The 27,908-nt window shown below is 41.7% G+C and overlaps 3 protein-coding genes across 4 annotated transcripts in view; 1 reads left to right on the forward strand and 2 right to left on the reverse strand.

Moving 5' to 3' along the window:
* Positions 1-1,123: 1,123 nt before the first annotated feature.
* On the forward strand, positions 1,124-2,893 carry irak1bp1 (interleukin-1 receptor-associated kinase 1 binding protein 1). Its single transcript, XM_026318632.1, has 4 exons — positions 1,124-1,401; positions 2,084-2,165; positions 2,287-2,417; positions 2,527-2,893. The coding sequence occupies exons 1-4, from the start codon at positions 1,145-1,147 to the stop codon at positions 2,786-2,788; spliced, it is 732 nt and encodes a 243-aa protein (XP_026174417.1). The 5' UTR covers positions 1,124-1,144; the 3' UTR covers positions 2,789-2,893.
* Positions 2,894-2,986: 93 nt separating this feature from the next.
* LOC113137169 (uncharacterized) lies at positions 2,987-5,461 on the reverse strand. Of its 2 annotated transcripts, XM_026318633.2 has the most exons (7): positions 5,196-5,461; positions 4,803-5,126; positions 4,536-4,625; positions 4,254-4,348; positions 3,781-3,941; positions 3,573-3,689; positions 2,987-3,490 (listed from the first exon to the last, which is right to left on the reverse strand). In XM_026318633.2, the coding sequence occupies exons 2-7, from the start codon at positions 4,925-4,927 to the stop codon at positions 3,371-3,373; spliced, it is 708 nt and encodes a 235-aa protein (XP_026174418.1). In that variant the 5' UTR covers positions 4,928-5,126; positions 5,196-5,461; the 3' UTR covers positions 2,987-3,370. The 2 variants fall into 2 exon arrangements, with proteins under 2 accessions (XP_026174418.1, XP_026174419.1); XM_026318634.2 differs by having other exon boundaries at positions 2,987-3,494; positions 4,803-5,461.
* Positions 5,462-5,730: 269 nt separating this feature from the next.
* phip (PHIP subunit of CUL4-Ring ligase complex) overlaps positions 5,731-27,908 on the reverse strand; it is a 30,587-nt gene continuing 8,409 nt past the window's right edge. Inside the window, exons 9-40 of the mRNA XM_026318405.1 lie at positions 27,461-27,561; positions 26,965-27,035; positions 26,434-26,534; positions 26,022-26,062; positions 25,390-25,488; positions 24,148-24,304; positions 23,804-23,938; positions 22,081-22,209; positions 21,658-21,883; positions 20,875-21,015; positions 19,992-20,175; positions 19,782-19,884; positions 19,458-19,595; positions 18,785-18,882; positions 18,492-18,699; positions 17,816-17,926; positions 17,366-17,473; positions 16,087-16,211; positions 15,497-15,579; positions 15,212-15,323; positions 14,166-14,227; positions 13,903-14,058; positions 13,195-13,315; positions 12,966-13,091; positions 12,035-12,110; positions 11,652-11,711; positions 11,359-11,511; positions 11,023-11,175; positions 10,622-10,833; positions 10,288-10,529; positions 9,873-10,019; positions 5,731-9,775 (exon numbers count right to left, since the gene is read on the reverse strand). Of these exons, the coding sequence (XP_026174190.1) occupies positions 9,066-9,775; positions 9,873-10,019; positions 10,288-10,529; positions 10,622-10,833; positions 11,023-11,175; positions 11,359-11,511; positions 11,652-11,711; positions 12,035-12,110; positions 12,966-13,091; positions 13,195-13,315; positions 13,903-14,058; positions 14,166-14,227; positions 15,212-15,323; positions 15,497-15,579; positions 16,087-16,211; positions 17,366-17,473; positions 17,816-17,926; positions 18,492-18,699; positions 18,785-18,882; positions 19,458-19,595; positions 19,782-19,884; positions 19,992-20,175; positions 20,875-21,015; positions 21,658-21,883; positions 22,081-22,209; positions 23,804-23,938; positions 24,148-24,304; positions 25,390-25,488; positions 26,022-26,062; positions 26,434-26,534; positions 26,965-27,035; positions 27,461-27,561 (4,689 nt within the window). The 3' untranslated portion in view covers positions 5,731-9,065. The remainder of the gene's footprint in view (positions 9,776-9,872; positions 10,020-10,287; positions 10,530-10,621; positions 10,834-11,022; positions 11,176-11,358; positions 11,512-11,651; positions 11,712-12,034; positions 12,111-12,965; positions 13,092-13,194; positions 13,316-13,902; positions 14,059-14,165; positions 14,228-15,211; positions 15,324-15,496; positions 15,580-16,086; positions 16,212-17,365; positions 17,474-17,815; positions 17,927-18,491; positions 18,700-18,784; positions 18,883-19,457; positions 19,596-19,781; positions 19,885-19,991; positions 20,176-20,874; positions 21,016-21,657; positions 21,884-22,080; positions 22,210-23,803; positions 23,939-24,147; positions 24,305-25,389; positions 25,489-26,021; positions 26,063-26,433; positions 26,535-26,964; positions 27,036-27,460; positions 27,562-27,908) is intronic.

The following is a 27,908-nucleotide window of genomic DNA, read 5'->3' on the forward strand; positions in this document are numbered from 1 at the left end:
TCATTTCCGATCACTCACTCTTTTTTCTTCACTTCCTCCGACAAAACCCTCTTTCGTTTCTTCTTTGGCTCTGCCATGGCGTTGGTTTTGATACTTCACTGTTATACAGTTTCGTGTTATGATTAGCTGTTGACTAACTCCAGGCTACAAGTAAAACAAGTGACGTTTGCCGTAAAGCAGTTCGCACTTTTCCGCTGGCAGCAGGTGGGCGGGGCTAAGGGACCCTACCCGAACAGCAAAGTTACATAACCTGTTGCAGCTGACTTGAGCCCGCTCAGGCTGCGACTGCGGTAGAAATAATTTTAGAGACATTATTTTAAGGTAAAAAAAAACCTACATAGTGTTGCTTTAATTTAATATTAATAATAATATGGTATATCCTACCAGTATTTTAGAAAAAGAATCTACTGGCTTTCCTTTAACTTATTTACTGTATTTCTTCTCCTTGGCTAGAGGGTAGAACCCATTAAGTTTATGCCTCAAAACCTTGTTTGTAATGTCAGCTTATAATAATAATAATATATATTATTATAATAATAATGTATATTTCAGTTTGTAGCCTCATGTGCAAACAGTTTTAAAGCCTACAAACTACATATTTCCACAACATATATAGACAGGCAATTGATAGACTGATTTTTGTGTCTTTGGAAGATTATATAAGTTACTATATATGGTATATATTGTCACACATTGTCACATTGATCACAGTGGGACACATCCATGTGTGGTCTTCACAAGAGGAACCCAACATGCATTCATTTATTTATTGTTCAAGCATTAATATGTTTATTTATCTTAGCATACAGGGGGGTTCTCACCCAGATGATGATAAACGTTTCTAGGGACTATAGAAATATATATAATATAAAAATGTTGCCTGAACAGCGATAAGTGGTCCTGGAAACACACCACTGTGATAGTGACAGGAAGGACATAAAAACGATAATGGCTAATAATGGTGTTCATTTGTTTGTTGTATTGCATTATGTGAGATTTTTGTTTAATGTGCTCTTAGATATTTCTTCCTGGCTAAAACCTGTTTATAACGCTCTGTAGCGCCTTGACGGGCGGAGCCTACAAATCCCGACGAGCATTTCGGCTATTTCCATAGCAGCGGGAAGTCGCCCTGTTTGTCTCCAGCATGGACAGCCCAAGTCGAGTATTTACCGCCACACTACCGGCTGCTGCTCGTGATGAAACACACCAGGAGGTGCGAGCAGTTAATCGTCAGAGCCCCGGTAACCCGGAAAGGGAGGTCCAGGTCACCGGGACAGCGGAGGTTTGCAGGCCGGCGGACCGAGTGTCGGTTCGGGTCAGTGTAGGTAACAGCAAGGAGTCGGTCAACGAGGTGACCAACAGTGTTTCACGGCGACTCGAGTACATCCTCCAGTCCCTGAGGTGAACACAGCTTTAACTTAGCTACAAGGTGTCACAGGGTGTTCACCACTATTGGGGCACAAGTACTAGTTTTACTAACTGAAACTTATTACTAGTAGGTTAATAGAACTATAGTTAGTAGTCGCATAACATTAAGTAGTAGCTAACATTAACCTTACATTGACTGGGACACTTAACCACATAGTAATTCAATAACTAAAGCTATTCGGAGGATAAAGGAGCATGCAAATTTAAATCTGCCTAATGTTGTGTTTGTTTATTTTGTTAGGAACATGTTTTTATCTATTTCTGTGTGTTTACAATGAATGCTGAATGATCATCTTTTGGGGCAGCACGGTTCCTGGTTTGAAACCCATCAGGGGCCTTTCTGTGTGGAGTTTGCATGTTCTCCCTGTGCTTGTGTGGGTTTTCTCCAGGTACTCTGGTTTCCTCCCACAGTCCAAAAACATGTATGTCAGGTTGATTGGTGACTCTAAATTGCCCATAGGAGTGAGTGTGAGTGTGTGAGGTTGTTTGTCTCTATGTGGCCCTGTGATGGACTGGGGACCTGTCCAGGGTGGACCCCTGCCTTTCACCCAAAGAGAGCTGGGATAGGCTCCAGCAGATCCCTGTGACCCTAAATAGGAATAAGGAGGAATAGATAATGGATGATCATCTTTTGTCATTCTTTCTGTCTGCATAGACAACATGGCATGAAGGATGAAGACGCCTCAGTGAGGAGGTTTCTCCACCGGGAGGCAGACCTGTACCACATGGATGCAGAGGTGGAGTATCTGGGCAAATGCTGATGGTCTCAGTGTATCAGGATCCTTTTATTGACCCTCCAGCATCTGCTTGTGTGTGTGTTGAGTTTTAGATGAAAATGCCACTTTTTTTCCCCCATAGGTTGTGGTGACTTTTTCAGATTTTGATAAGATGGAGCGAGTATGTAGTGTCCTGTTGGAAAAGCTGGACAAGAGTGTTTGTGTGGGAATGCCACAGTTTTACCACAGTGAGGCATTCCTGAGTCAAATGAGGTAAGAATAAATAAAATCACACCTCTCACCAGCAGTGTGAAGTTACAGCTGCTGATATTTAGTGACCATGTAACGTTAGCCTGATTATAAAAATTGCTCTGTGTTTTAGGAGGCGAGCATGTGTATCAGCGGTTGAAAACGCTAAACAGAAGGCGAGTGAGGTCAGTCGGCTACTGGGACAAAGTCTCGGCCCCCCTTTACTGGTTAAAGAAGAGGAAACCAGGGAGTGGAGAAATGAGGATGAGGAGGATGGAGGCAAGGGGCAGGGTGCTGCACCCCTGTCTCACTTTCCCCGTGCCCCTACAATCACTGCCTGCTCACGGGTGTCCGTCTCCTTCAGCCTCAGAGACAGAAACAGGAAAAAGCTCTAAAGACATTTGTCACTGACTTATTAAACCAAAGAGCCGATTGTCACAGTTAAAAGCTTTTTATTGCATAGATGTAACGTCTGAATAAAAGTCTGTTTCTCAAGGTTTTTTCAGTCAAGATAGTGATGTCAGTTGGAAACAAACAAAAACAAATTGATGTTAAAGCAGTTTGGTCACTTCAAGCATTCAAACATTAACTTAAAACATCCAGCCATTCAAATCGCTCTTTTAAAAACCAGGCAAACAGGTTCATGTTGTAGACACATTCAATTAAAATACTGAATATTTATACATCCCAAAGCAAAAAAAAAAAAAAAGTTGGACTACTAATACTAATGTTCTTTAAAACCTTTCGTTAATATGTCCAAGAATTAATAGTCCCCAAAATCCCCTGATTATCTTTGATCTGCACAAAGCCTGGCACCTAGGACTACCAGGTCAGTGATTTTTTTCCTGAAGGAAACTGCATTGTGTAGCCACTTATTCCATAGATTCTAATAGATTTCCAAGGCAAAAAAAAGACCCTGAGAACATGCTCGTGAACACCACAGGAGGAGAAAATTAAATGTCAGTCAAATAGGCCTTTCAGCCTGAGCAGTCAGGCATCCTCAGTGTCATCTTCAGGGAAGACCTCTCTGAGCCAGGGCTGCATGATGAACCGGTTGCCATCAAAATGTGTGAAGTAATTTTCCAAGGTGGGAATTTCTGGCTAGAAACATCCAACAGTGAGCCTACAACATATTGTGTCTGTGTGTGTTTGCACATGTGCAACTTTTCCAGTACTTACCCTCATCCCAGTGATACGCTCCAGTTGTGTCTGGGGTAAGTATGCAACTAACAGGGAGGAGGGTGCAGGCCCGCTGAACAGCACCTTGTAGTGAGGGGTCTTCTCTGCTGTGATGCCCTACATGCACACACACATTCACAGAACTCAATAAAGTGGGTAAACAACAGTAACACCTATCTAAGTAATAAGATAGGACAGAAGGTGAGACCTCAGAGCTGGAATACATCATGTTGATCCATTCTGGAGGGGCTCGCAGTTCAGGGTCCCAGCTCACCACCACCCCAACCATTTGGCCTTTTCTTTCCATCACCACATCTCCAACCCGCAGAAACACGTACGGGGGACGAGGGCTGCGTACCGTATTGGAGGCTGCAAGGATTAAGATAAACCAGAGAATCCTGTGAGGCCATTTTCACTAATGCTGCTTTCACTGACACCACTGATGTGAACATGGAAGCTTAACAAACAAGTGTTTTATTATTATTAAAGGTTTCAGTTCAGGTGCTGTGTGTAACAAAAATGGCAGAAAAGGGACAATGAAACAGCTAAAAATAAAATTATTCCTGTCATTGTGAAAAACAGTCAATGTGGGTTCATTTACAGGTTTTCATCATTAGATCTTTCTTCTGAATCTGCCCAACCTTCTATATAAATGATATACATGTGTATACAGACACAAACCTCCAAAGAACCCGTGGTCATTTTCTAAAAGCATGGTTTCTAGCGCAGGCCTCTCATGTGCCATTTGTGGCTCCTGTGCCAAGCCGACCAGAGACCTTTGAAAAAATCAAATACATCACCTGTGACCAAGTAAAACACATCAGTGTGTTTGTTTTCTGTATTCCAGTGTTATGAGAACTCAAAACATTAGACATTACTTTTTAAAGAATTTGATCTTTATAGGAAAGGACTGTGGTGCCCTGAATTATTCAATTCTATCATTCACACTCATCCTGCACTTACTTTACTTTGGACAGATGCTGATTGGCCCAGTCAATCCATGCAGATCCATTCAGGTATGTTGTTCTCCACTCTTTCCAGATTCTAAGCAGCCTGAAACACCACGGTTGTTGATTATTTACAGACAACAATAACTAATCCAATAATATTGGATCAGTCTCACTACAGTATTCCTTTAGGGACTAAGGGGGATAAAAAAAAGAGAAATTTTTAAGGCCGTGTATCACGTTTCACCAAGGAGTTGCCTTTTTACGCACGGACCCTACGTACCGTGTGGTTGCGTGGAGGCGCTGCGCCGCCGTGGAGCCGCTCCACCGGGAGATGAAGTACTGCGCGGGCACGGTGGAGAGCAGGAGCACGAGCTGCAGCACCGCGGTGGCCGTGAGCTGAGGCATGTCAGCGCCGCCGCGCGTCAGGTGGATGCGACAGGTGTGGGACTCTAAACTAAATCGGTCCAGAGCCGAGGCGCGGTCATATGTTTAACAGGAATCACACCGATGAGCCTGTGTTGAAGTTTCACTCGTTGCAGCTGATCCACCTGTGGACGGCGTGTTACTGGCGCACATAACCGCCTCAAGTTGTACTGAGCCACACCTCGAAAGAGAAAGTTCAAATAATTGCAAGTCAATCCCAAAACTCTTGAGATTAATTCTGATCCATTACCTCGTACTCAAATCCAAAGCCTTTTCTCCAACTATCTGCCCTTCATTGCGCCTGAGAGTCCGTGGCGCCTCGAAACCCGGAGCAGTGACACAGTGTTTCACTTCTGTTTTATTTACATAAACCACTCTCACCCGCACCGCGGACACCTGTGTATTTACATTTTTTTTTTGTATAAAAATCGTCTAACAAGGAGTTTGCCCAATCGCTGCTGCCCACGGAGAAACCGGCGGACCTTTAGCGGCTCGCCACGTCAGGAAGCGCCGAGAACGAGGACTCCGTGGGGGGGAGTGGTTTTGACGCAGCTACGCTTTGGTAACGCAAGGTGGGAGAGTTGTTCATACACTGAGAGCATGTGCGGATTTCACTGAAGTTTCTCTGTCGTGTTTTTAATAAGACGATGATAGTATTACTGTATTTTATCAGCGAACTAATTAGTCCCAAACACTTTTATTTTAACTGTTTGAATAAAATAAATCTAAGTGAAAGAAAAACAAGTTTTTTATGGAGACAAAAATGAATAGGGAGGAAAAGTAGATATGGAAACACAACTGTTTATTTACTTAAAATATTGGTATGAACTAACAGGACAGCAGTACTCCCCTACACATACATTCTAGTTTTATGCTTCTTTTTTGCATTAATTCCTTTATATATAAAAAGTATCCAAACTAACAAAGACATCCTCTTCAATCAGTTCACGAGAAACAGAACCTGTTCAGCTCTTTTCCCATCCTGCTGGTGGCCCACTTGCAGCCACTGTGACCCCTTAACGTCTGACCCAAGGGCATGATGCCCTGTCAGAGGCCAACTCTGCCACACATTAGCACAGGCCTGTGATAAATAAATGCATGTATACACAAGCCCCAAAATGCAGAACTGTCCCATATGAGAGGGTTGATCTGAAGTGGTGAGTTAAGCTGGAAAGCAGTGATGTCAGTGAACTGTACAGGGCAGGACAGGCATGACTGATGTACATTTAAAAAGATAAGAAAAATTTAAAACAGCAATTCTGGCTGATAACCCACGATTTTTTAAGGCCCTTTTAAAATGATCATGTGAGCAGCAATCCTAAATCATTTCTTCTACTTGGACAGAACGGACGAACACAGATAGTCTGGGTAATCTGATGAGGCGTCTCATGTCCTCTTTCATTCGACTGCCGCATTCCCACTTTTACTGCATTTCGAAGGGAAATTAGATGGTAAATAACTCACATCCTTACCCATCTGCCCTGATGGAAAAGGTGCTGTGAACCAGACCAAAGATACATTTAGCCACCAATCATTTCTGATTGTGTTTGTTTGCACTGGCTCACTTAAACTTTCTGGTTAAAGGTGAGCTCATACCTCAGTTTTGGGAGGTCTGGGTTTAAAGTTTTCAGATCCATTTATGAATAAACACATAAAACCAACACATTGCTGCCCACAAAATAAACATTTCTATGGGCAAATTAATTATTTAGCTTTCAATCTCAATAACACCCCAAATAATAAGATTTGATTTGTTATGGCAGGATGCCGTCTCAATTGAACCAAACTCTTCATTTACACAAACCAAACAGCAGTCGTGACACTGATTGAAAGAAGTTATAAATCGTGTCTTAAAATTAGTGTGGCAGATTATGAAACACCTTTCCAACATTACAACTCCACAGATGTAGCCACTGAAATATTGTCCTGTATGGCAGGGGCGCAAACAAGAATACAGTTGACACCCTAAATGTAAAGGAGGTCCCACTGTGGAGAAAACAAACACATTCAAAAGCCATGTTCTAAAACTTCAGTGCCCAAAGACATAATTTGGCATTGACAAAAAAAAAACAAAAAAAAAAAAACAATGAGAATAACAAAAACAATGATAACAGATGAGATATTGAGATATATGTTGATTAATATGTGACAAGAAAAACCTATGAAATGATCCTGGTGTATATTGATGCTACAGTCCACTTCCTCCCATTCACTCACACAACACGAGTGTCAGATTTTGGCATTCATTTGCTCTGTGCTGGGAAAAACAAAACTATGTCAAAGGTGGAGACCATCATCTTCATAAACTCAGTCAGTTGGGTGTACAGAGAGAATGACAGACTTGGTTTGACTCCTGTCAAACTATTATTTTTTTAGTTTTTTTCCGTTTCATAAGCCCTCCACACATGCCTGCCAGGTCCAGTCCCTAAATTTCAGTTCTCCAATTCCAGCGACGAGCAGAACCAGCAAGTACAAAAACAACAAAACACCAAAAAAGGCCCCAGAAAGAGAAACCAAGGATTCAATATGCCAGAGTAGCAAAGGCACACAATCAGAAAGATGAATATAAGACTGTCTGTCCCTCTCTCTGTTTTCCGTCCAGTCCAGTTTGACGTGGCTCCATCCTGTTTGCTTCAGGCATGAGAAAGTGCTAGAACATGCGAGACAGAACTGTGTGTGTGTGTGGTCACCATAGAAACATAATCAACATGTTTAAAAAAGTTCCATTTCATATGTTAACAATTTTAAAATACACAGGGTTACTCCCTACGACTGCATTGATAACCAGTCTGTGGTAAGTGCATCTCAAAGCTAGTCACCCAAAGCTCCACTCGCTGTACCTTAGGTATAAACTGACGATAGGTTGGTTATAGGATAATATATTGACATGAATAATGGAGCTTACGACAACAGTAAAGTCTCTTTAGCAACCGCTATAAATACATTTCTTTGAGAGGTTTCACAACAACCAAACTGTATGCCACTGTTTGTACGCTGAAAGTGAATGACACACTCAGTTGTGTTATAAAAACACACACGCTCCTTCACTTACACACACTCGCATAGTCATGACATAAGTTCATACACATACAGGCACATGAACTTTGCAGGGCAGAGGCCAAGCACACTTACACATGTGCACGCACGCACACGCACACCAAAGACATAAAGGCACAAGGTATTGCTAATGTTGAGGACGCATCGAAAGATGATCTACCCAAACATATAAATGACCCCTTTCACCCATGTATCCTTTGTCTCCTCCTCACAGTAAAAACAGCTTTTAGGGAAAAAAGGAGATGCTTCCTCTTTCTAATTACCATGCAAAAAAAAAAAAAAAAAACCTCACTCACACACACCCATACACATCGATAGTAAACAAAACCTATAGATCTACAGTACCTACAAAGGTACGCCATTTGGTATTTTAGCGCAGACAGACACGCTCAGGTCAGCTGATGTGTAAGACTTCCAAAACAAAGAGCCAGTCACTCTGTAGAAATCTTAGAAAAAGCAGAGAGAGACGGGGCTGTATAAAAAAAGACCAGGAACAATGCAGAAGGGGGAGAAAGACGTTGTCAGGCCAGCGGTCTGTAGTCCGCTCGCTGGGCGTCTTTGACAGACCCAGCAGAGACACTCAAAAATAGTGAGATAAGATACATCCAGCTCTCCTCCTGACTTTTTTCAAGTACTAAAATTATTTTCCACTACTGTTTTGCCCAGTCTGACAGCAACAGTGTCAGACAGAGGTGAAGAGGGATTCACTGGTCAGGAGCAAGTCACAAGACCACCAGCACAGTCAGCAAGCGTCAGATCCAACATGGACCAATAAGGTAGGAGGAGCTGGAACAAATGAACACGTCAGAAAGCCACCGTTTGCCGTACTGGGCAGACGGGAAGTAGTGGACAGGTAACTGCGTTTTCTCTCCGTAGCCACAGCTTCAAATAGCAGCAGATGGACCAGTGGCTCCACAGACCTACACACACATACGTGCACACATATGCATACAACACTGAGCATGACTTCCACAGCTCAGCCTTTTCTCCTCCCATAGATAAGCTCAGAAATCTCAGGCCGATTTCTTCTCTGTCAGGGCAGACAGCGTCCTCGTTTGTTGTGTTACCAGCCTATAAGGTTGGCTTTGGCCTTTTCTGTCAACTTGCGGACACGTCCCTTTGAAGAGGTGCCAAAGGTGATTGATGAATCCTCAAACAGCAGCTGCCTCTGCTCCTCCTCAGAGTCCTCCTCCATGTACCATGCCGACCGTCGCCCCTGGTTACGTGTGCGCATGGACCCTCCCGCCTCCTCCCCTGCCTCCTCTTTTGGAGACTCCTTTCGATTGGATCGCTGAGGAGCAGTTTGCGGAGGAGACGTCACCTCCTCATTGGCTCTCCTGCTGCTCCTCCTCAGTGGCGAGGGCTCAGGTGACTCAGCAGGAGGAGTGGAGTCACCAGTTCTTACTACTCGGGGCCGGCCACGACGTCTGGGCATCGGCACTGTGCCAGAGTCCGACAGCACAGATGTTTCCTGTGCAGAAGACATCCCGCCTTCGTCGCCGGTGGATTGGTCGAGCTCATCATCAGGGGTGGAGCTCCTGCGGTTGCCACTCCTTCTTATGTCCTCTTGTTCCTGTTTGCTCTTCCTGCCCCTCTTCTTGCCAGGTGGGCGACCGCGGGGTCTGGAAGGGCTCGCTGGGGTCATGACCTCTGGTGGGCTTACTGGCCGATCCAATCTGGATCTCCTTCCCCTTCTCCCCACACCCAGGGTCACGTGACTACTGTGGCCATTCAGGTGGACTGTGGTCTGAGCTGAAGGGCTGGCAGGAGAGCCTGAGAGAGAAAGGCATTGATTTACTGGACAACAACAGCCAAGTGACCATAAACTACATAAACTACACAGTCACGTCTTCATGATGTTATCACTCACCAGGTGTATGTCGTACAGGAGTCCTAAGTTTCCGCCGGGTGCTTCCTCCACTGCTACTTTCTGCAGCTGGAGTGGGCGTCACTTTTTCGGGAGCTGGTGGAGCTGGAGCTGACACAGAGTTATGAGCCCTCAGCAGACGAGTAGACTCTGTCGCAGAGGTATGCAAAATTCAAGGTAAATTATGGAGCATGTTACAACCGGGCAATTCTGGATAAAGTATATCAAGTCCTGAGATTCATGTCGCTGGGAGGCCGGGAGGCACCTAGGCTAACTAGCTGCTTCATATTTTAATGCACAAGCATGACAGACGTATTGACTGTCACACCTAACTCTCAGCAAGAAAACAAATAAGTGTATTTCCCAAACTGTCGACCTATTCCTTTCTACTAATTGTTTGATTGCTGATAGTGCTTACCTGCTGTGCTCGGTGTGTTGCTCGCAGTATTATGTGAGGAGGATGAAGAGGGTGGAGAGTGTGCCGAATGGCGCGCTGCACTGCGTGTTCGTCCTGCAGCCGGTGTGTCCACCTTCCCATTAACCAGCTGAGGGGGCTGTTTGAGGGGTACACTCTGCCTCAGAGAGGGAGGTCGTGAAGGAGCTGGTGATGGTTCCCTTTTCCCGGTCACCCTAGTTGACACACGTCTCTTCCTCTCTGGGCTAGAGGCAGGATGGAAAAAAAGAACACCAAAAATCACACTCCTCACACAGTAACAACCAGCAAATCTAAAATAAAATGTCTCTCCTTCTACCTGGATGCAGTGCTGCTTGTGGGGGACTCGCTCCTCCTCCTCCTCCTTTTCATGGCGTGACGGGTCTGTCTGTCCGTAGTGTGTCGCATCTGTCTGTCTGTGCCCTGTCTGGTCAGTCTGTCTGTCAGGCCATGGATGGCCTTGTAGTCAGCCAGGATGGAGCTGACATGCTCCTCAAACAGTGCAGAAAGTCTCAGACTCATACTGTAGATCTGCAGACACATTCAAGAAAACAATAAATCTGCCATTCTTAGATAAAAAAAGACACTAAAAGCACTAATTCAAGGATTTTATTTTTTGTACTCATCAAAGAATGAAAACTAATTATAATAAAATACAATAAGGCACAGTAAATTGTATGTATTTTAGTTCCTGTTAGTGTGTGTGTGTGTGTGTCTCACCCGAGATTTCTTGCTGGGTGTGTAAGCTTTGGAATTGCTGAAAATGAGTCGGACATCTTTGCAGAGCTCAATGGGAGACTGGTACTTTCCTTCTGTGAGCTTGGTGAGGACAGTGCCAAAGTCCATGGGTGAGTCAACAATCTGCAGGTAGTCCTAGGAGAAGCAGAGGGAAGTTAGGACGCCGTCAGTTACAGGTGTCAAAAGATGAGAACAGAATAAGGAGTGGAGGAGAGTCAGAGTCAAAGAGGGTAAAGAAATGAGAGATTTGGGGTTTGTGGGGAAAAAAGTTTCAAATGTGCACTACATTTAAAGTTTTGAGTTTTGCCCCATATGTACCGGATATTCTTGTAGGTCCACAGGTTCTCTGAAGGGCTCTGAGTCTTCACACTGAAAAATGAGATCCAGCAGCTCCTTACACCGACCCTTCCATGCATGAGGGTTATATGAAGGAGGGCGGGTCCGCAGTTGGCGCTGCATGGGTCGACGACCCTATGAAGAAAAATAAAAAAGACAATACTAAGACGTAACATAAACGCTTAACAGAAGTGTCATGTTAAAAGTTTAAGAAGTTTAATAGAGGTTATTTTACTTCATGTCTAGAATATATGGGGACACACTGTTGCTGTTACCTTATGGTTCATTGTAGATGTTCCAGGAGTATTCATATCTTCATCATCCTCCTCCTCATCCTACACAGGAAAAAGAAAAAAAATGATTAAGGTAACTCACACTGAACTCATGCTATAGGCTGCTCTGCAACACAATGTTTTATTAGCCCATCAGTAGTAAATCAAATTGACAGATAATCCGTATGTAACGTCACGCAATTCACAGTGTTGGGAAAAAAAAACAGCTAAACTTGAGAACATTTTAACATTCATATTCAGGATATACTGTTAGACTGTTATACTACATGTTAGTTTTAGACAGGTGTATCTAATAACCTGTCAACCAAATGTAGATATAGTATATGTCAACCAAATGTAGATATAGTATATATGTGCAAACACACCTCATCTTCAGAGTCAGAGAAGGTTGCCTTCTTCATAGTTTTGTAGAGGGGCATGATGTCTGTCAGACTTTGGTCCCTGTGGAAGGAAAAAGAAGAGTGAAGAGCAGAAACAAATCTGTTTATAATCACACTCAGAACAGTGCAAATGCTGTAGGAAACATTGAGAGATAGTGTTATTTCTTAACCAGAAATGTGCAATTTCTAATAGTTACAGCTAAAAAACAAAATACTTGTTTAAATTATCAGAGTTCCTATTGAGGGCAGCATGGTGGTTAGCACTGTCTGAATCCTGTTTGAACATGGAAGCTTTTCTGTTTGGAGTTTGCATGAGTTTGGGGGCAGTCATGGCCTAATGGATAGGGAGTCGGATTTGTAACCAGGTTTGAGTCTCAGGTCCGGCAGGAATTGTCGGTGGGGTGGAGTGATTAGCCAGCGCCCTGTCCACCTTCAATACCACGACTGAGGTGAGACCCTTGAGCAAGGCACCAGACCCCCAACTGCTCCCCGGGCACCGCAGCACTGGCTGCCCACTGCTCCGTGTGTGTTTTCATAAGGGTAACTTAATTTTAATCTTCTCCTTGTGTCTGAGTGGGTTTTCTCTGGGTACTGCTGCTTCCTCCAAAGACATGAAGTTTGGAGTTAAGTTAAGTTAGCTGGTGACCCTAAATTGCTCATAGTTTTGAATGTGAGTGACAGTCTTTGTCTCAACATGTCTCAACGTGTCAGCCCTGTGATAGACTGGCGATCTGTCCAGGGTGTATCCTGCCTCTCACCCAGTGTCAGCAGGGATTGGCTCAAGCACACTGCGACCCTGAATTGGACTGGAATTGGTTTAAGAAGTATATTTTATACAACTATATGTATAAAATACATACTGGGTAATTTATACTTGGCTAAAAGATGCTTAGTTGTTGGCATTTATCATACTTACTTCATGAATTGCAGCATGAGGTCAGAAACAAACTTAGCGGTAGTGACGATGAATGACCCTGGCTCATTGAATGTTTGAGCGTTGTGTTCTATGTAACGAACCTCCCACATCAGAGAGGACAGCCGCCTGAAAACACAAACACAAATCAGTGTATATGTTATTCTCTTTCTCACCTACACAAACAATGTCTCCCATCCCTTTTGATCAAACACAACCTGGAGTGAGGTACCTGTAGAAGTGGTTCACTAGCCTTTGGCGTATAGTACTGAGGTCAGTCACATAGGCCACAACTGTGCAGTATGTGGGATACGCTTGTAGGTCCACTGGAAAGGCAAATGGTGCTGCCACATCTGAGTTTGATGGACAAAACACAGGAGAAAACACAAGAAAGAAAAAAAGAATATCTTTGCCTCATTCCAAATTGAAGAACCCATGTATAACAATTATTACCAGTGCTAACACACACCATTATGACTTTTGGCTATTCTTGGCTAAATTTAGATGCACATAAAAGAGCTAATATAAACCTGCAAGCTAACTGCAGCATGAAGTGTAGGAGTAACAGGGAGAGATCTAGAAAGATTAAGTGAACTGACTGTTGGTATTTGTGTGTGTTTTTCCTAAAACTGTCACTAGAGGGAACCATCAGACCAGCTTTCTTCCAACAGGAGGCCTGCACATATGCAAAGTCTGTGCCTAATGACATTACATCATTTAAAGAGAATCCAAGCAAGCATCCATATCAATGCATTAGCAACTTATTCCTTTTAACATGTGATCTCACGATGATGAGCTCAGAACAGTGACTCAAGTGTTGTAGTGTCATGCTGCTGATGTGGTTTTATGAGAACTGTGCCCTCGTGGCCGTCACTCCACAGCCCTGCCTACGTGACATAAGTGGACAGTCATTTTCCACAGGGGCTTGAAGATATCATACCAAGTGTGCAGAGCTGGTCGATGGCTTTGATGATGCGTTCGCACTCCTCCGCACGTGTGCGGCAGCCCCATTCTCCATCCAGAGGGACGTACAGAAGCTCCTTCTGCTCCTCTTCTGACAGCGGGACACTCATGCCCAGCTCTTCAGGAAACGTGGCTATAGAGAGAAAGTAGTCAAATCTTGAAACAAAAAACTCAATTTTACTTTGTACTTTTACTTGAATTTGTATCCACTGAGGCGTGGGTGTATTTTTCGATACCTACCATCATCAGGGATGGGTTCCATATCCCAAGGACTCATCTTCTCTGTGTCTCCATTATCCCAGCTGCATGGGAAGGAAACAGTGTTGAATCATCAACATGATCATATTGTAGCCTTTGTGTTTGTCATTTCCTTTATATTTAACAAAGGTGATGCCGTATTGTTAGCACTGATGCTCCTCTCCCTGAGTCTAAAGAGGCTGTCATTGTCTCACAAGGTTTTTCAAATTATCTGTTGGCATGAAGCAGAAGTGTTGAGCAGGAAAAAAATCTCACAAACAATATGCTTACTAATGTTTCAAACTGGAATGGCACTGACAATGAAACATGAGCACTGAGCATTACAAAACAAAGAGCAGTGTTAGTTGGCACCATCATAAATATCCAAACTGTCATCTAGGATGGTTCTAATAAGTTTCTTGAATGATTCAGCTTGTGAGGTGTTTATGCAGCATTGTGAGTGGAGATGCCAATATTTTCACGGTTTTGGAGGAGCCAACTTGAGTGATTTTGAAAATCTCTCTCTAAATTACAAGTTATATTTCTCAAAATCAGTGTTAATTGTTCCACACATTCCTTCTTCATGTTACACTGGCTGTTCATTCGGGTAGCAGAGATTTTTCTGGTATTTATCATAACATAGTTTGGTCATATTATTTTTTAAGGGGGTCATATTATGTCAAGGGGTTAAATGCATTTCTGGCATTAACCTGCAGTGTACTGAGAAATATCATTTGGGAAGTACATAACCCTTTATGCCATTTTCAACTCTGAATTTAAAAACAGACACTTCCTTTTCCTCATAACCACAAGCAACGTTTCCTTGATTCTGTTTTCATTTCTGCCTGGGGGTTATTCAGTCTTTGACTGACTTCCGTCATTTGTTGACTCAACTTAAGGTAAAATTAAGAACACTGATGCAAAGGATCTCGTCACTAAACTCAAGAAAAAATGAGATTATGTAAAGCTTTGACTAAAACTGCAATTTTATTGTAACTAGACTTACAACCCTGACCTGAAAATACAGTAAGACCAAGCTGTGGTCATACCAGACATTGTAGCACTGGAACAGACTGTCAGGATACTGGGGCTGGTAGGGCTCCTGGCTCTCAATGGTCCCAAACCACCAGGCGTCGTCAATCACAGACCGAAACCTATCACCTATAAACAAATCAGAGGGAGTGTAGATAGTTAGACAACAGTCTACTTCATCAACTGAGTGCAGTTTATATATGAATATGTTTTGTCATACAAAGGTCGCTATTAGATAAGAATTCTGCATTTGCCTCTAATGAGCTGAGCTAAGTTAGTGAACCGAGGCGAAACAAGCTGACCTATACTCCACTGCCTCTTTCTGGCATTGTCAAACTGCTGCCGCAACACCAGGAAGTCAATTACATCAGGCATGTCGTGGTATCTGCAACATGGCAACAAATGACAAATCAAGTCCAAGAATACACAAAAGAAATGACAGAATATTTTTAACATCCATCGTGACAGCACACAATAAAGTACATCAGACACATAAAATATGTAGTAGAACTACTTTCAAATTGTCTTTATTTCATCTTAGTCAAGCTTATTGGATTAAAAGTTTTATGGATCCTATCTTCTTATTTGTGTCGACATGAGGATTCATTTAGAAAGGAAACCTAACAGAGCAGATTACTCAGGAAAATAAGTTTCACACTTAGCACTGAAAATTTGCATATTGTAGGAAAAAAGTGACAATGAATGTGATAGTTCAAATAAGTCTGGGAAGCGACACATTTTAAGTAGCATATGTACCATATAAGAAGTGTCAACATCTTTGAGAAATGTTTGATATGCATTGTGAAATTTACATCTGTGCAGCTGTGACTTCATTTGCAGTACTGCTTTGACCCTGTAACGCTTCAAACATGTAGCACAGTGAGATGCTTACTTCATAGAGAAGGATCCTCCTGTAAGTTTTCCGGTGTCAGGGTCCAGGAAGGAAAGCTTCAGACAGCACAATGTGGGCATGCCGACCTCATACTTGATGCCAACTATCTTCATCAATTCCTGCTCCTGAACACCACAAATGAAAAATAGATATTGCACATGAACGCACCTTGTTTCCTCTGATGAAAGGTCACCTGCACACACTGGAACTGTATTTGGTTAAGCATATGTCAGTGCACTACTTTTGAATCTTTCCTGATATAGTCACTTTTTGATGTGGTGCATATGTGTGTGTTAGTGTTAGCAATGCTACATTAAGTTTTTCCAGCTGAGAAAAGGTGACACTGATGATAGTAATGCTTTAGTGCTGCCATGCCTGGTAGTTCAGATTACAAAAAATACAGAAGAGAGAGCTACATTAAGCACATTCACATGTATGCACACTGTGCCTCCAATGCATTATGGTTTCCCAACTGCACAAAAATTGCTATTTCTGCCTCCATACATGGAGAGAAATGAAAACATATACCCACAAGTTCTTTTTTGTAAGTGTCTGATGGGGTTTCTTTTTTTTAGTTCTTCATATACAGGGATGAAACTTTTTACTCAGCAGACATTTTCCTTTCACTGAAGGGGGATTTTAGGATGAAAAAAGGTTTCAAGTCCAGTCAAAGTGAAACTAGTCAGGTGTCTGTCATAAAGAAGAAAGACCAGTGAGTGGTTTGCAAACTAAAGACTGTGCTTGTGCAGATTAAGTGCTGAATTGTTGACAATGAAAGTAAATGATAATATTGTAGGGTGCAGCTTTATAGCAGTTCCAAAGAACCACTATGAATTCTTAGGAAGTCTGTGCATCATTTTTTTCTTCTCTTGTGCAATGGTCTTTTCAGCAATTGCTCTGAAAATTCAGCACACTTAAAAGATAAATGCCACTGAAAACAGTGCATTCCCAGAGTGTCACGTTAGACTGTAAACCAGGCTCTGGCATCAGATGTTTGCTGCACATTTATCAGAGAGACTGATAAAAAAAAATTTGAGCGGCTTAATGTGTTTCACTATGATTTTGGCTTTTATATTCTTAATGAATGTCGCTGTCATTAACTCAACTATTCAAGATTATTATTTCATGGCTCTACTGTGATTTTTTATAACAGGCTTCTCCTCAGTGGTTGTGGGCACACAAATAAAAAGACAGTGTAAATCTCTAGATACATAGGACCTAAAGAGCGATGTCTCTCTTCAGAGAGTCTTAAATCCGTCTTTGTCACACTGGTCCTTACCCGCAGCTCCATCTTGTGCCAGGGCTGCTTCTTGGGATTGATACTGTAAATCTTTTTCTGTTTAGCCATCTCCACATAGGCTTCATGGCCCTGTCTGAAATAGTATACCTGCACACACGTACACACACACACACACACACACACTTTAATTGACATTTCGAACAGAAATATAACCTGGCACCTTTAACTCTTTCTTGTATATTTTGTGGTACATTTCTTAACGAAAGATATACTAAAAAGATATTTTTAGCTGCTATGGATGGCGACATCAGTGAGTGTGGCTCTTATTTTCTCTTAGAAGGCAATGAGCATTATAGCCTCATGGAGCCACTAACATGACTGCAGTCTTCTAGGGTTGCTATGTAAGGTATGAGCCTGTGTTTTGGAATGAGCAGACATGTGGTGCACATGTGGTGAGAATGTGCTGTAACAGAAACAGTGGGCGTGTACCTCGTCTCCCATCTGGGGTATGTAAGGACATCTCCGGGGGACTGTGTCTGTAATCCAGGGAGAGGGAAGCCATTCTTCCAGAGTTAGCCCTTCCTCCTGAAACTCCGTTCTCTGCATAACACAAACAAAATGAAAACGTATTTATCGCGGTTTCAGTTGGAGTTTTAGCATTATGTAGCATTTTGTATTCTTTTCCAAAATGTGAGAGATTGTGAATTTATATACGGGCCTACACTTGGTAGTTAGTTTGCAAAATCCTGATACAGAACTTAGCCACAGGCTGTTTTCTAATAGAGGTGCTGTCAAAAGCTTCTGTGACCCAGGCTGGCCTGGCAGTCTAGCAGCACTGCAGATATTTACTTCTAATGTTTTGGAGTGAGCCTCACCCTTCTAACCATTCAATGAAGTCAGAAGTTAGAGCTCACAGCTCTCTCAAATAATTACTAAAAACGGTCATTGTTATATCATCAAATTAAAAGATGACCTCTTGTCTTTCAATTCTTTGAAAATGTAATTTCATTAAAAAAAGAATCATTTCTTGAAGCTTAGAACAATGTACTTATGTGTTTATTAAATCTCTTCTAAAACATTTTTGAGCACTTCTTTACAGATGGCTAATAAATACTCGTCAATCCTTCTGTAACTAGAAGGAGAAAAACAGAAATTTTACCATTACCTTTCTCTTCTCCTTTGGCTTCTTCTTCTTTGGTAATGCGCCATCTTTGTCTGGTTTGTCTTTCTTTCTTTCTTTTTTCCCATCCCTCTTCTTTTCTCCATCCTCCTCAGAGCCACTGCTCTTCTTTTTCACTTTAACGCTCTTCTTGGGGGGCTCAAGGTTAATCCCGGCTTCCGCTGTCCAGTCAGAGTAATCACTAGAGTAATCACTGCAAACATAATGCAACGTCAAATACGAGCGTTTATGTGTTGACTGTCTTAAGGTGATATGATATGAGTGATGCACTGTACCACCTCGAACTACTGTGGTCATCTGGCCAGGGCTCCTTTTCCTCCTCATCCTTCTCCTCTTCTGAGGAATGCCCATTGATTTGCCGTACCTCCACCTCTCCCTAGAAACATGCATCATTTTGTGTTAGCACTCTAATGGACACAGAGATGAATAAAATGACAAAGTCAAACAAAATCCATGAAAAGGAAAGGCATCAAAACAGGTAATGTAGAAGAAATCTTGTCATAGGCACATGTGAACTTGGTGTGCTTCTATCAGCTAGATTTGCTTCTGTTATGGACATAAACAAGAGATAAGTGGTGATGAGCAGAGCTACACCCCATTTAACCTTTCAATATACCCCTTTTGGAGCTGGTCCACCTGAATGAAAACAAATTGACTTTTTTTAAAGTTAGACTTACTATGAAATTAGACATAATGTTAAATAAACACCATATTTTTACATTTTCAGTCTGATATTTTTTTCTTTGATTATTTTTATGAATGGCTTCTCTTGGCATTTAAAAACAAAGAGACAAGACAAAAGGTCTAGTCTATCTATCAATACATATTATATTACATGTTCAATTTCACAGTACTAGCAGTCCATAACTGTTCAAAAAGGTTATACCTCTTAACTCCTCCGTGATGTATACAATTCAATGAAACACAAGGCAGTAACAGTCCTGCATGTACCTCGGAGGTGCTTTCGTCATCGTCTGCAGCCTCAGCACTCTGGCGACTTGTCTCCTCCATGGCAGCGCGTGTGTGATAACCGTGATTACCCTGACTCCTCCTCCCCTCATCAACTACACACTCTGAAGTCGGATGAACCTGCAATAGCAAACATTGGAGTGGTTAATGTGAAGGACAGAAAAAAGATAAACTCAGATGATACTGCAGCTGACAGGAAACACAGTAAAGCTGGATTAAAATACAGTTATGTTTTCAACAAAAAAATATTTAAAGGAATAAATAAAATGTTGTAAAACAATAATGTCTGTGTGTTAACTCACTAACCCTGCTCTCCTTGGGGAGTGAATGGATGGTACGTCTCCTCCTTTCTGACTGATAAATATTAATCTCCTCCTCCCCTTTAGCCTCACGCCAGTTCACCTGTCTCCTGCACAATGAACACATACACAGAACATGTTGTACATTAAAGCCATCAGAGGTTCAAACTCCTGAAATCTGATCTTGTCTCTGCAAATTTTGTTGAGTATGTCTTACCTGACTGAAGCATCCTCCAGCTCAGGGACCAGCACCCTACGGCTCCAGGCCACTAGGTCTCCCTCTGTGGCCATCTGGCTGCGTGGGGCGTTGCTGTGCATCTGCCGTACACCCTCAATCTGCCCACTGCGACGCAGACCCACATTGGGAGGGGAGTGCACCTCAGTGGGCGATCCCACTGAGCCTGAGATGGCAAAGAGAAAAAGTGCTTGATAAAGGATTAAAGGTCAACAGTAACTGTGTGTTTCTAGTAGATCGTTCACTCAGGTGTGGTATATTATAAGAGATAATAAAGCACTCAAAAGAATTTGTAGCTCCAAAATTAAGAAAAAAATCATTTAACAAAGTAGTGATACTTTTTTCTGTTTAGTGACGACTTCACTAATTGTTTTAGCACTGAAACTGAATTAAAAAACAATGATTCTAAGTAACGAAGTCATTTATTGAGGCGACTTTATGTTAGTTGTAAAAACTAATGGAATTTATAAAGCACACAATAAAGGCACTTTCTTATGGCAGACGTTGATGACTTTGATCCACTGTATGTTTTCTGTAGTAAATGAGTAGCTAACCAGAAAGCATTACATTTCCCAAATACTCATGTATCTGCTAAAATGTATTATTTATATTTATCCAGTAAATTTCATATGAAGGATCTTTGAGAAAGTATTCATATTTTCACAGTAAAGGTTATAAAGTACTTATGTGATAAAAAAGCAGATATTACAGTGTTTTACAGTTAACTACACATGTTTACCATAGCTGGTTTAAAATGTTATCTGCACATACTTCTCAGCTTGTTTTAAGCTGCTTCATACAAGTGCCACAATGTTCTGACAGTCAGTATATTTAACTCCACCTGCCTGCGGTGACTTGGTCCTACCTCTACTGGCCCTGGTGTTTGCAGCAGCATAGGCATCATTTGTTCCCAATCTTTGGTCCTGTTCCTGTTGCAGCCTCTGAATCATAGTATCCAGAGGACTGGGACCATCCACTGCCTGCTCACTCACAACTTGGTTCAGGCCTGACACAGACAGAAATGAAGTAAGTGACAGAGAAACAGAAAAAGAAGAATCTGCTAAAACTAAATACTTCTGAAATCCCAGGCATTACCAACAATCACCACTGCCAGCTACATCTATTTAAAGCCTGCTAAAATTCCTTCACTCTGGACATTACTGTATGCTACCACTTCTGAAAAGACAATGGTATTCTCAAAAAATCCTAAAATCCTGCATAGTCACTTCTATACCAAAAGCTGGCAGGGCAAAGTAAGGTTAACACTATAATGTATACTTTGAGGAAAAACCTTAAACTGTTTAAGCTGTGTACTGTGTATTGCATTTCATTAACTGATTGTTTCCATCTATGTCCCTGCCAAAATTCTGAATTGCCATACACTAATTATTCTGGTTTTAAAAGCCAGTACTGGTGAATTTTTAGTAAAATCCTCATTAAAGCACATGTGAAGGCTGAAAGCATCTGTGTGTAATGAGCTACAAGAGCATTGCTGTCAGCTGACAGATGGGCTCTGATGAGACCTCCAGGTAAGAGTCTGATTTCAAGGGTACTAGCAGATAAGACCAGAGTTCAACTACAACTGACTTCATGACCCCAGATCACAATGAAGAGCTACTCCCGGGGATCGGATTTCCCCCGTCTGTACCTGAGGAGGTGACCCCCATCTGTGGGATAAGCTGCTCATCTCTGCAGCCCTCCCTGCCAGGCACCAGCCGCTGGTATCTAGGAGGGTGGGGGTTTCCATCCACATCCACCAGGAAAGGTGGAGGCATTAGGTGTGGTGCCTGCTGAGTTTGCTCATCCAGCACATAATTGTTGGCGTCCCGGATCAGTGGCCGGTAGTCAGTATGGAAGAACATCTGGTCCGCGATCTGAAGCAGGGGTGGAAAGTAACAGGTACGTTCAGTCAGTGCATTTTAAAGCTACTACAAGAATTTTCCTACATCTGATGTGAGGAAGTGACATGACATGAATTTGCTATTACTGATAACATTCAATTATGTAAGCTGTTGTTAAATGTCAGGTATAGCTTTGTGTGTAAACATTAAATGTGATCATGTTGCTTTACCTTGTCGTATTTACTGCTGGAGCCAAAGCCAAAAATGAGCAGATGTCCATGGGAGTCTGTGGCTGCAAAATGCTGCCCATCTGGACTACATTTGCAGTCAAATAAAGCTCCATGCCCTTGGCCCTCGATCTATCTCGAGAGAGAGGGAGATAGGGAAATAGGTGCACACCGCAAATTATAGTACTGCACTACCTGGGGGATTACTGGATAGCAGTAGCAGGTGCATGGCATGGATACAGTCAAACACACAAGATCAATAAGCCACATGAATAGCACTTCAGAATTGACCTACATGACTCTCCTTAAATAATAAATCTAAATAACACATTTATGACTCAGCAAATAGCCAGTTTATCAACATTGTCATGGCCAGCAGCATTCCTCTTTATTAGCAACAAAAGTGCAATAAACAGAACCTGAGGACAGTGACACCAGTAACATCTACTCCTACAAACAGCACTACCTGTAGACTGAGACTAACTGTTTTCCTTCGTTCCCACAACTACTCCATTCAAACACAATATGAAAACATTTCAGAGTTTTGCATCTTTGCAACAGTATGCTTCCCAGCAGCAAAGCAAACTTCTGTTTAGGTATATACAGGAAGGGCACGTGTTTTCATCAGGCTGGAGGACAGGCAACTGTAGAAATTGTTCAAGGAGTTAACAGAAATGTCCTCAGTGAAAGTTTTTAGATGATTTTGGAAAGCCCCGTGATTTAAACAAATCCATAGAGTTAAGCTAAAGAACGGCTGCAATAGTAGCAACAGTAACAAAACTGTTTTCAATGGCTTTGGCAAAGTAAGATTAAGAAGCACATTTCAGCCTAAACAGACATATTGCAAAGGTGTGTTCGATACATGACACAGTAGATTATACTAAATACAGCAGATTATGCCAAATGTATAAGGAGCAGATCTACTAACTCTGCTTTAACTGGCTTTAGGACCTGGTTCTGTTAAAGCAAGAGTGCAACTTCTGAAAGAAGGAAAAAATGTCTTCACCTTGCCAATAAACAGTTGAATTAATCATTAATAAACGCAGCCTTAGACTCACTGCTACTACAACCTACAAAATGAAAGAACAATATGGATGTTCTGTAACTTTATAATTTAACATGCACACATGTTCTGTGTTATTAAATAACACCATTCGCTGTCTATGGTCAACACCATGATTTGGCTGACTGACCAGCTCACTGAGTGACTCACTTGTTCTGAGACTGTGATAAATGTTGTCCTTGGTAACCATGGAGACACAAGTAGGAAATACAACAGCGGCTACAATGATTAATATGCTAGATGATCATGTATGACGGCATATGCACAAGTCTGCTGTCATGATTTCCACTCTAGATCAATGCCTACAGCCACGCATAATGTATTAAATGGGAGAGAAAATGACAGCATGGAGGTGAACACAGTAAGAACAAAAAACAAAAGAAAGTGAAAGCAATAAAGGGAAAGAACAGCTAGTAAGTGAGAGGGAAAGAAAGTGAGACAAAGAGTGACAGCATGTGGTGGGAAAGAAGGAAACATTAAAGGAATATTCCTAATGAAACCCACATATCCCTGCAGTCTAGGTGAATCCATGTATCTTTTTGCTGCAGAATAAAACACAAAGCATCAGGATTTGGACACTTGCAGGTTCAGCGTGAATGCAGCCAAAGAGAAGTGTAAAAGACAGAGAAAGAGACAGAAGCACGGGGTGGTCAATAGTCTCACCATGTTAAAATAGGAGCGGATCTTCACTCCTCTGGCCAGGTCCCACACAATGCAATTCCCATCATGCCCCGCTGAAAAAAGGATTCGGGGATCAAAGGGATGTGGCTCCAGAACAAACACCTCATCCTCGTGACCCTGTTGTTAAACAATATGAAAATTTAGAAAATCAATATCAAATCAATAGAATTTGTTTTTTTTTTAAGACTGTACTTGTGATTTTACATTACTGATGCTGAAAGTGCATTTAAGTATGAACTGACATCCGATATTTGAGCCACCTACCAAACCAGAAGCGTTTATGTGTTGGGGATCATTGCATGTGAAGGTGTTTAATTACTACATACCATCAGCACATGGACAAGATTCCCAGTGGTGGAGTTCCACACCTTCAGCGTCAAATTGTTGGCAGCGGTGATGACCGTGCTGTCATGGCGATCCCACGCTACCATGGTAACCTTCAGTTTGGTCACCTTGTCTTCTAGCGGCGGAGGGTTGTACTTGCTAAAAGGACGGTGTTGAGATGTTTAGACCAATTAACATCAGCTTGGTTTACTTTGCACACAAAAAATTAAATACAAGGAAAAAAGAATATTGTAAAATGGTCAAACTTGAATTAAAATAAGAAACATTCTTTTTCTAAACTATTGTTCAAACAGACAAATCTGACTATTCCTATTAAAATTGTAATCTCTTAACCTCTGTGATTTTAAACACTATTTATGAGGAGCTAGACAATCTCACAGCTACACCTTATCATTCTGCAGTTTGGGATAATCATTGATAAGCCCAGCTCTTTGCTGTTTACATATGCAAACTATGGAAATCAGCAGATCCAAAAGATTTTTGTGTACTTTTCCAGATGTTTCAGATCAGTGAGGAAACAATGTTGAGAGAAAACCACAGACACTATTATGCATCAGTCCTTAATTCTATTCTGAAGTTCATTAACACTTTCCTAATGTTAACTGTTAACTGTCATAACAAGGTTGTGTGCATTCATTAAAACCAATTACAGATTTATATAGATAATATTATCTTAGAATCTGTAGACAATAGTGTCCTGTGTTCATTCACCCAACACTTGACATTAAACACCCTGTTAGGGTTATTTCCATTCATTCAGTCTATCTGTAATGACCACAGTAAATCTATATTCTGTCTGGGAACAGCTGGGTAATCAATCACTGTGCTCCACATTATACCACAGGTATAAAAGTGTTGTTTTGTTTTTTTTTTTCTTTTACTTAATTATCTGCAGTGTACATTATGAGGCAGCTCAACTCACTCAAGTGCATATGTAAGTAATCAAAGAAATACATTTTTCTGCTTGTACCTAGTGACGGAAATCTCTTCTAACTAATGCTAAATGAAGATCAAATGAGACCTCAGCAGACATTCATCTCCGTCTATAGATTTGGGGTTTTTCTATGTATGAGATGATTGTTTTTTTGTTTTTTGGGGGGGGGGAGGGGGGTTATGTCAACAGACATGTCAACCCACAGGATCATCTCAGCCTGCGGTTCTGAGCACTAAGCACAACAGACCTGGTGGAAAAGCCAGACTTTGACAACCATGCACACACATACCCGGGTAATTTGGTCTGCATGTCCAACAGAATGCTCCTCCAGCCCTGAGGCTGCAGCTGCCAGATTCGTGCTGTACCATCCCTGCTGCCGCTCACAAACCTTCAACACACACACACACACACACACACACACACACACACACACATTTATGAACATATACTCATGCAGCAACTAAACTGCAAATATAACACTTGGTTCTATTTCAGCTTTCATCTGCACACATTAGTACACACTAATTGTATGCCCCTCACCCACCTCCCCATCCCTTCCACTCCTCCCTTTTGCATAGACCGTCTACCTCCCTTACTGCTGAGATTACAGCAGCCCAGGGGAATTAAAACTGAGCTTGTTTTTCTGCAAACTCCACATAGGCACACATAATTTTACACTCAGCAAGAGCATGATACGTACAAGTATATGTGTGTGTCTGTGTGCGTGTGAGCCAATGTGTATTAGAGCATGCATCAAGTAGTAAGTAACAGTAGTGTTTCTGCTGACAACATCAAGTCACATTACAACACCCTGAGGCTCCATAAAAACAAACAGCGGTGCACACACAAAAATTAGCCACACTAACTATTCAACTCACACACACAAACACACACATACAGACACACACAGTGCAAACATACCTGTCACTGCAATGTGAAAACTGGATGCTGTCAACTTTGTCCTAGATGAGAAAAATACAGAAGAAAAGTCAAAACAACATCATTAGTGATAGCAACTCTGGACATCTCCTTGACAAGTGATTAAACTCGGTCTGCTGATGAAGACATATTTGAAAACCTCAGAAAAAAAAAAAAGCAAGTAGACCTTTCGATAAATTTATTTAATAAATTAAATATATACTAAGTAGGTTCACAAACACCCTGCCGAATAATGTGGATGCAAAATATCGTTTTAGAATTTTTGTATGTAATTAATGTTAAGCAGAAAACAAATCAGGAAAGTACAAAACAGATAGACCTACCCTTAAATCAAACTTGTTGGTGATTTTTTTGTAGTAAAAAAAAAAAAAAAAAAAAGACTTTGCTAACTCACTGTGTGGGATTCAAGTTCTGAGATCTTCTCTGGCTGGCTTGAACCAAAGTAATACACCCTGATGATGTGATCCGTGCTCCCAGTGGCCAGGAACATACCACCTGGACACACAAATATACAGTATTCAAATCATTTTTGTTTGGCCTTGAAAATCATTTCTGTATCTATAAAATCTAGATATTCCAGTCATTTAAAAATTTCTTAAATAATGTGATATAAAAAGGTTAATATACCCTTCAGAGATCAAACTGTAGAATGATTTTGTCTTGCACTTTAAAGTGCAAACTTTGGAAACTTTTAAGTGATTTTATCAAGTACTCAAGGTTAATTACGTCTCAGAATAGAAATACATTCTCTACAGCTGTGAAGCACACTTATTCCACATTTACTGAAAGCAAGCCCACTTGACTGTGACTGTCTGCTGTGCTGGCCCTTCAGTTAATTTGGGCTAATTGTGCACTTTTTTTTTAGTTCTGCTTCTCCTCCGGTGGTCTTGAAGTATATGTGAAAATGGCAACACGCTGTGTTCACCTGCACTGAAGGAGGAGCAGATCATCTGGACGCCAGGTCTGGAGCGCTCGGTGAACTTGCTGGGCCTCTGACTGGACACACAGATAAAAACACAAACAGAGCTTCATAGTGAAACACACTGAGCTAAAACTCCTGCCTGCACATAGTGGTGTGTGTTGTCTTAGATAGAGTAGGTTTTACAGGTGGGCAGAGTCAGCTGAATTTGGATCCCTTTACATGTTGCATTACTTGGAATGTTCAGAACATGTAAACAGTAGAAGTGATTATATAAAGAATTTAGGAGGAATGTAACAACATCCAAAAGACTATGTGTAGTTCACGTCATTAGTACGCTAAAGAACGTGCAGCACAAGATCATAAAAGCAAAAAAATGATCTAAGAAACAACTCTGACAAGAAAATAACATGTTAGCCAAAAGCTTCACATATATTTTTTCAAAAGGTGTGAGCAGCACTTACACAGGTGAGACTTTATGAACTGTGTCTGTGTTACTCACCCAAACTTGAGTGTGCGTGCATCCCACTGCCAGAAGCAGACAGTGCCATCAGCTCCAGTGGAGGACAGGTAACGCTTGGACCCGCTACAGAGAGGAGAAAACTGCAAACACAACCAATGTCAGGTTACAGCTGAGTATCGCGGGCAATCAAAGGATGTTACGCAACAGCAATTAACCCTTAAGAGTTTACCGTCACACACGGCGTGATCAAATCACATGACATTCCACTTGGCCTAGACGTCTAAGGGTTAACCCACATAAGCTAAGCAGGCATCCATAATAACAATATCAGGAGAGATTCAAGACTACCCTGCAAGCTTAGAATAGCTGTAACGAACAGTATGCAAAGAAAACGAAATATAGAAGCTCCAAGACAATAAAGGCCATCCCAAATGTTTCACAGTATAAATCCAACAATAGGCACTATTCACTCTTATTTGCTAAAAAC

Source organism: Mastacembelus armatus, chromosome 24 (genome assembly GCF_900324485.2).
Source record: "Mastacembelus armatus chromosome 24, fMasArm1.2, whole genome shotgun sequence".
Taxonomy (NCBI): Eukaryota; Metazoa; Chordata; class Actinopteri; order Synbranchiformes; family Mastacembelidae; genus Mastacembelus; species Mastacembelus armatus.

Coding starts and splice junctions, on each gene's coding strand:
- irak1bp1 (XM_026318632.1), top strand. CDS start 1,145: ATGGACAGCCCAAGTCGAGTATTTACCGCCACACTACCGGCTGCTGCT. Junction 1,402..2,083: donor TACATCCTCCAGTCCCTGAG/GTGAACACAGCT, acceptor CTGTCTGCATAG/ACAACATGGCATGAAGGATG. Junction 2,418..2,526: donor GCATTCCTGAGTCAAATGAG/GTAAGAATAAAT, acceptor TCTGTGTTTTAG/GAGGCGAGCATGTGTATCAG.
- LOC113137169 (XM_026318633.2), bottom strand. CDS start 4,927: ATGCCTCAGCTCACGGCCACCGCGGTGCTGCAGCTCGTGCTCCTGCTC. Junction 3,942..4,253: donor TGACCACGGGTTCTTTGGAG/GTTTGTGTCTGT, acceptor TAATCCTTGCAG/CCTCCAATACGGTACGCAGC. Junction 3,491..3,572: donor AGCGTATCACTGGGATGAGG/GTAAGTACTGGA, acceptor GTTTCTAGCCAG/AAATTCCCACCTTGGAAAAT.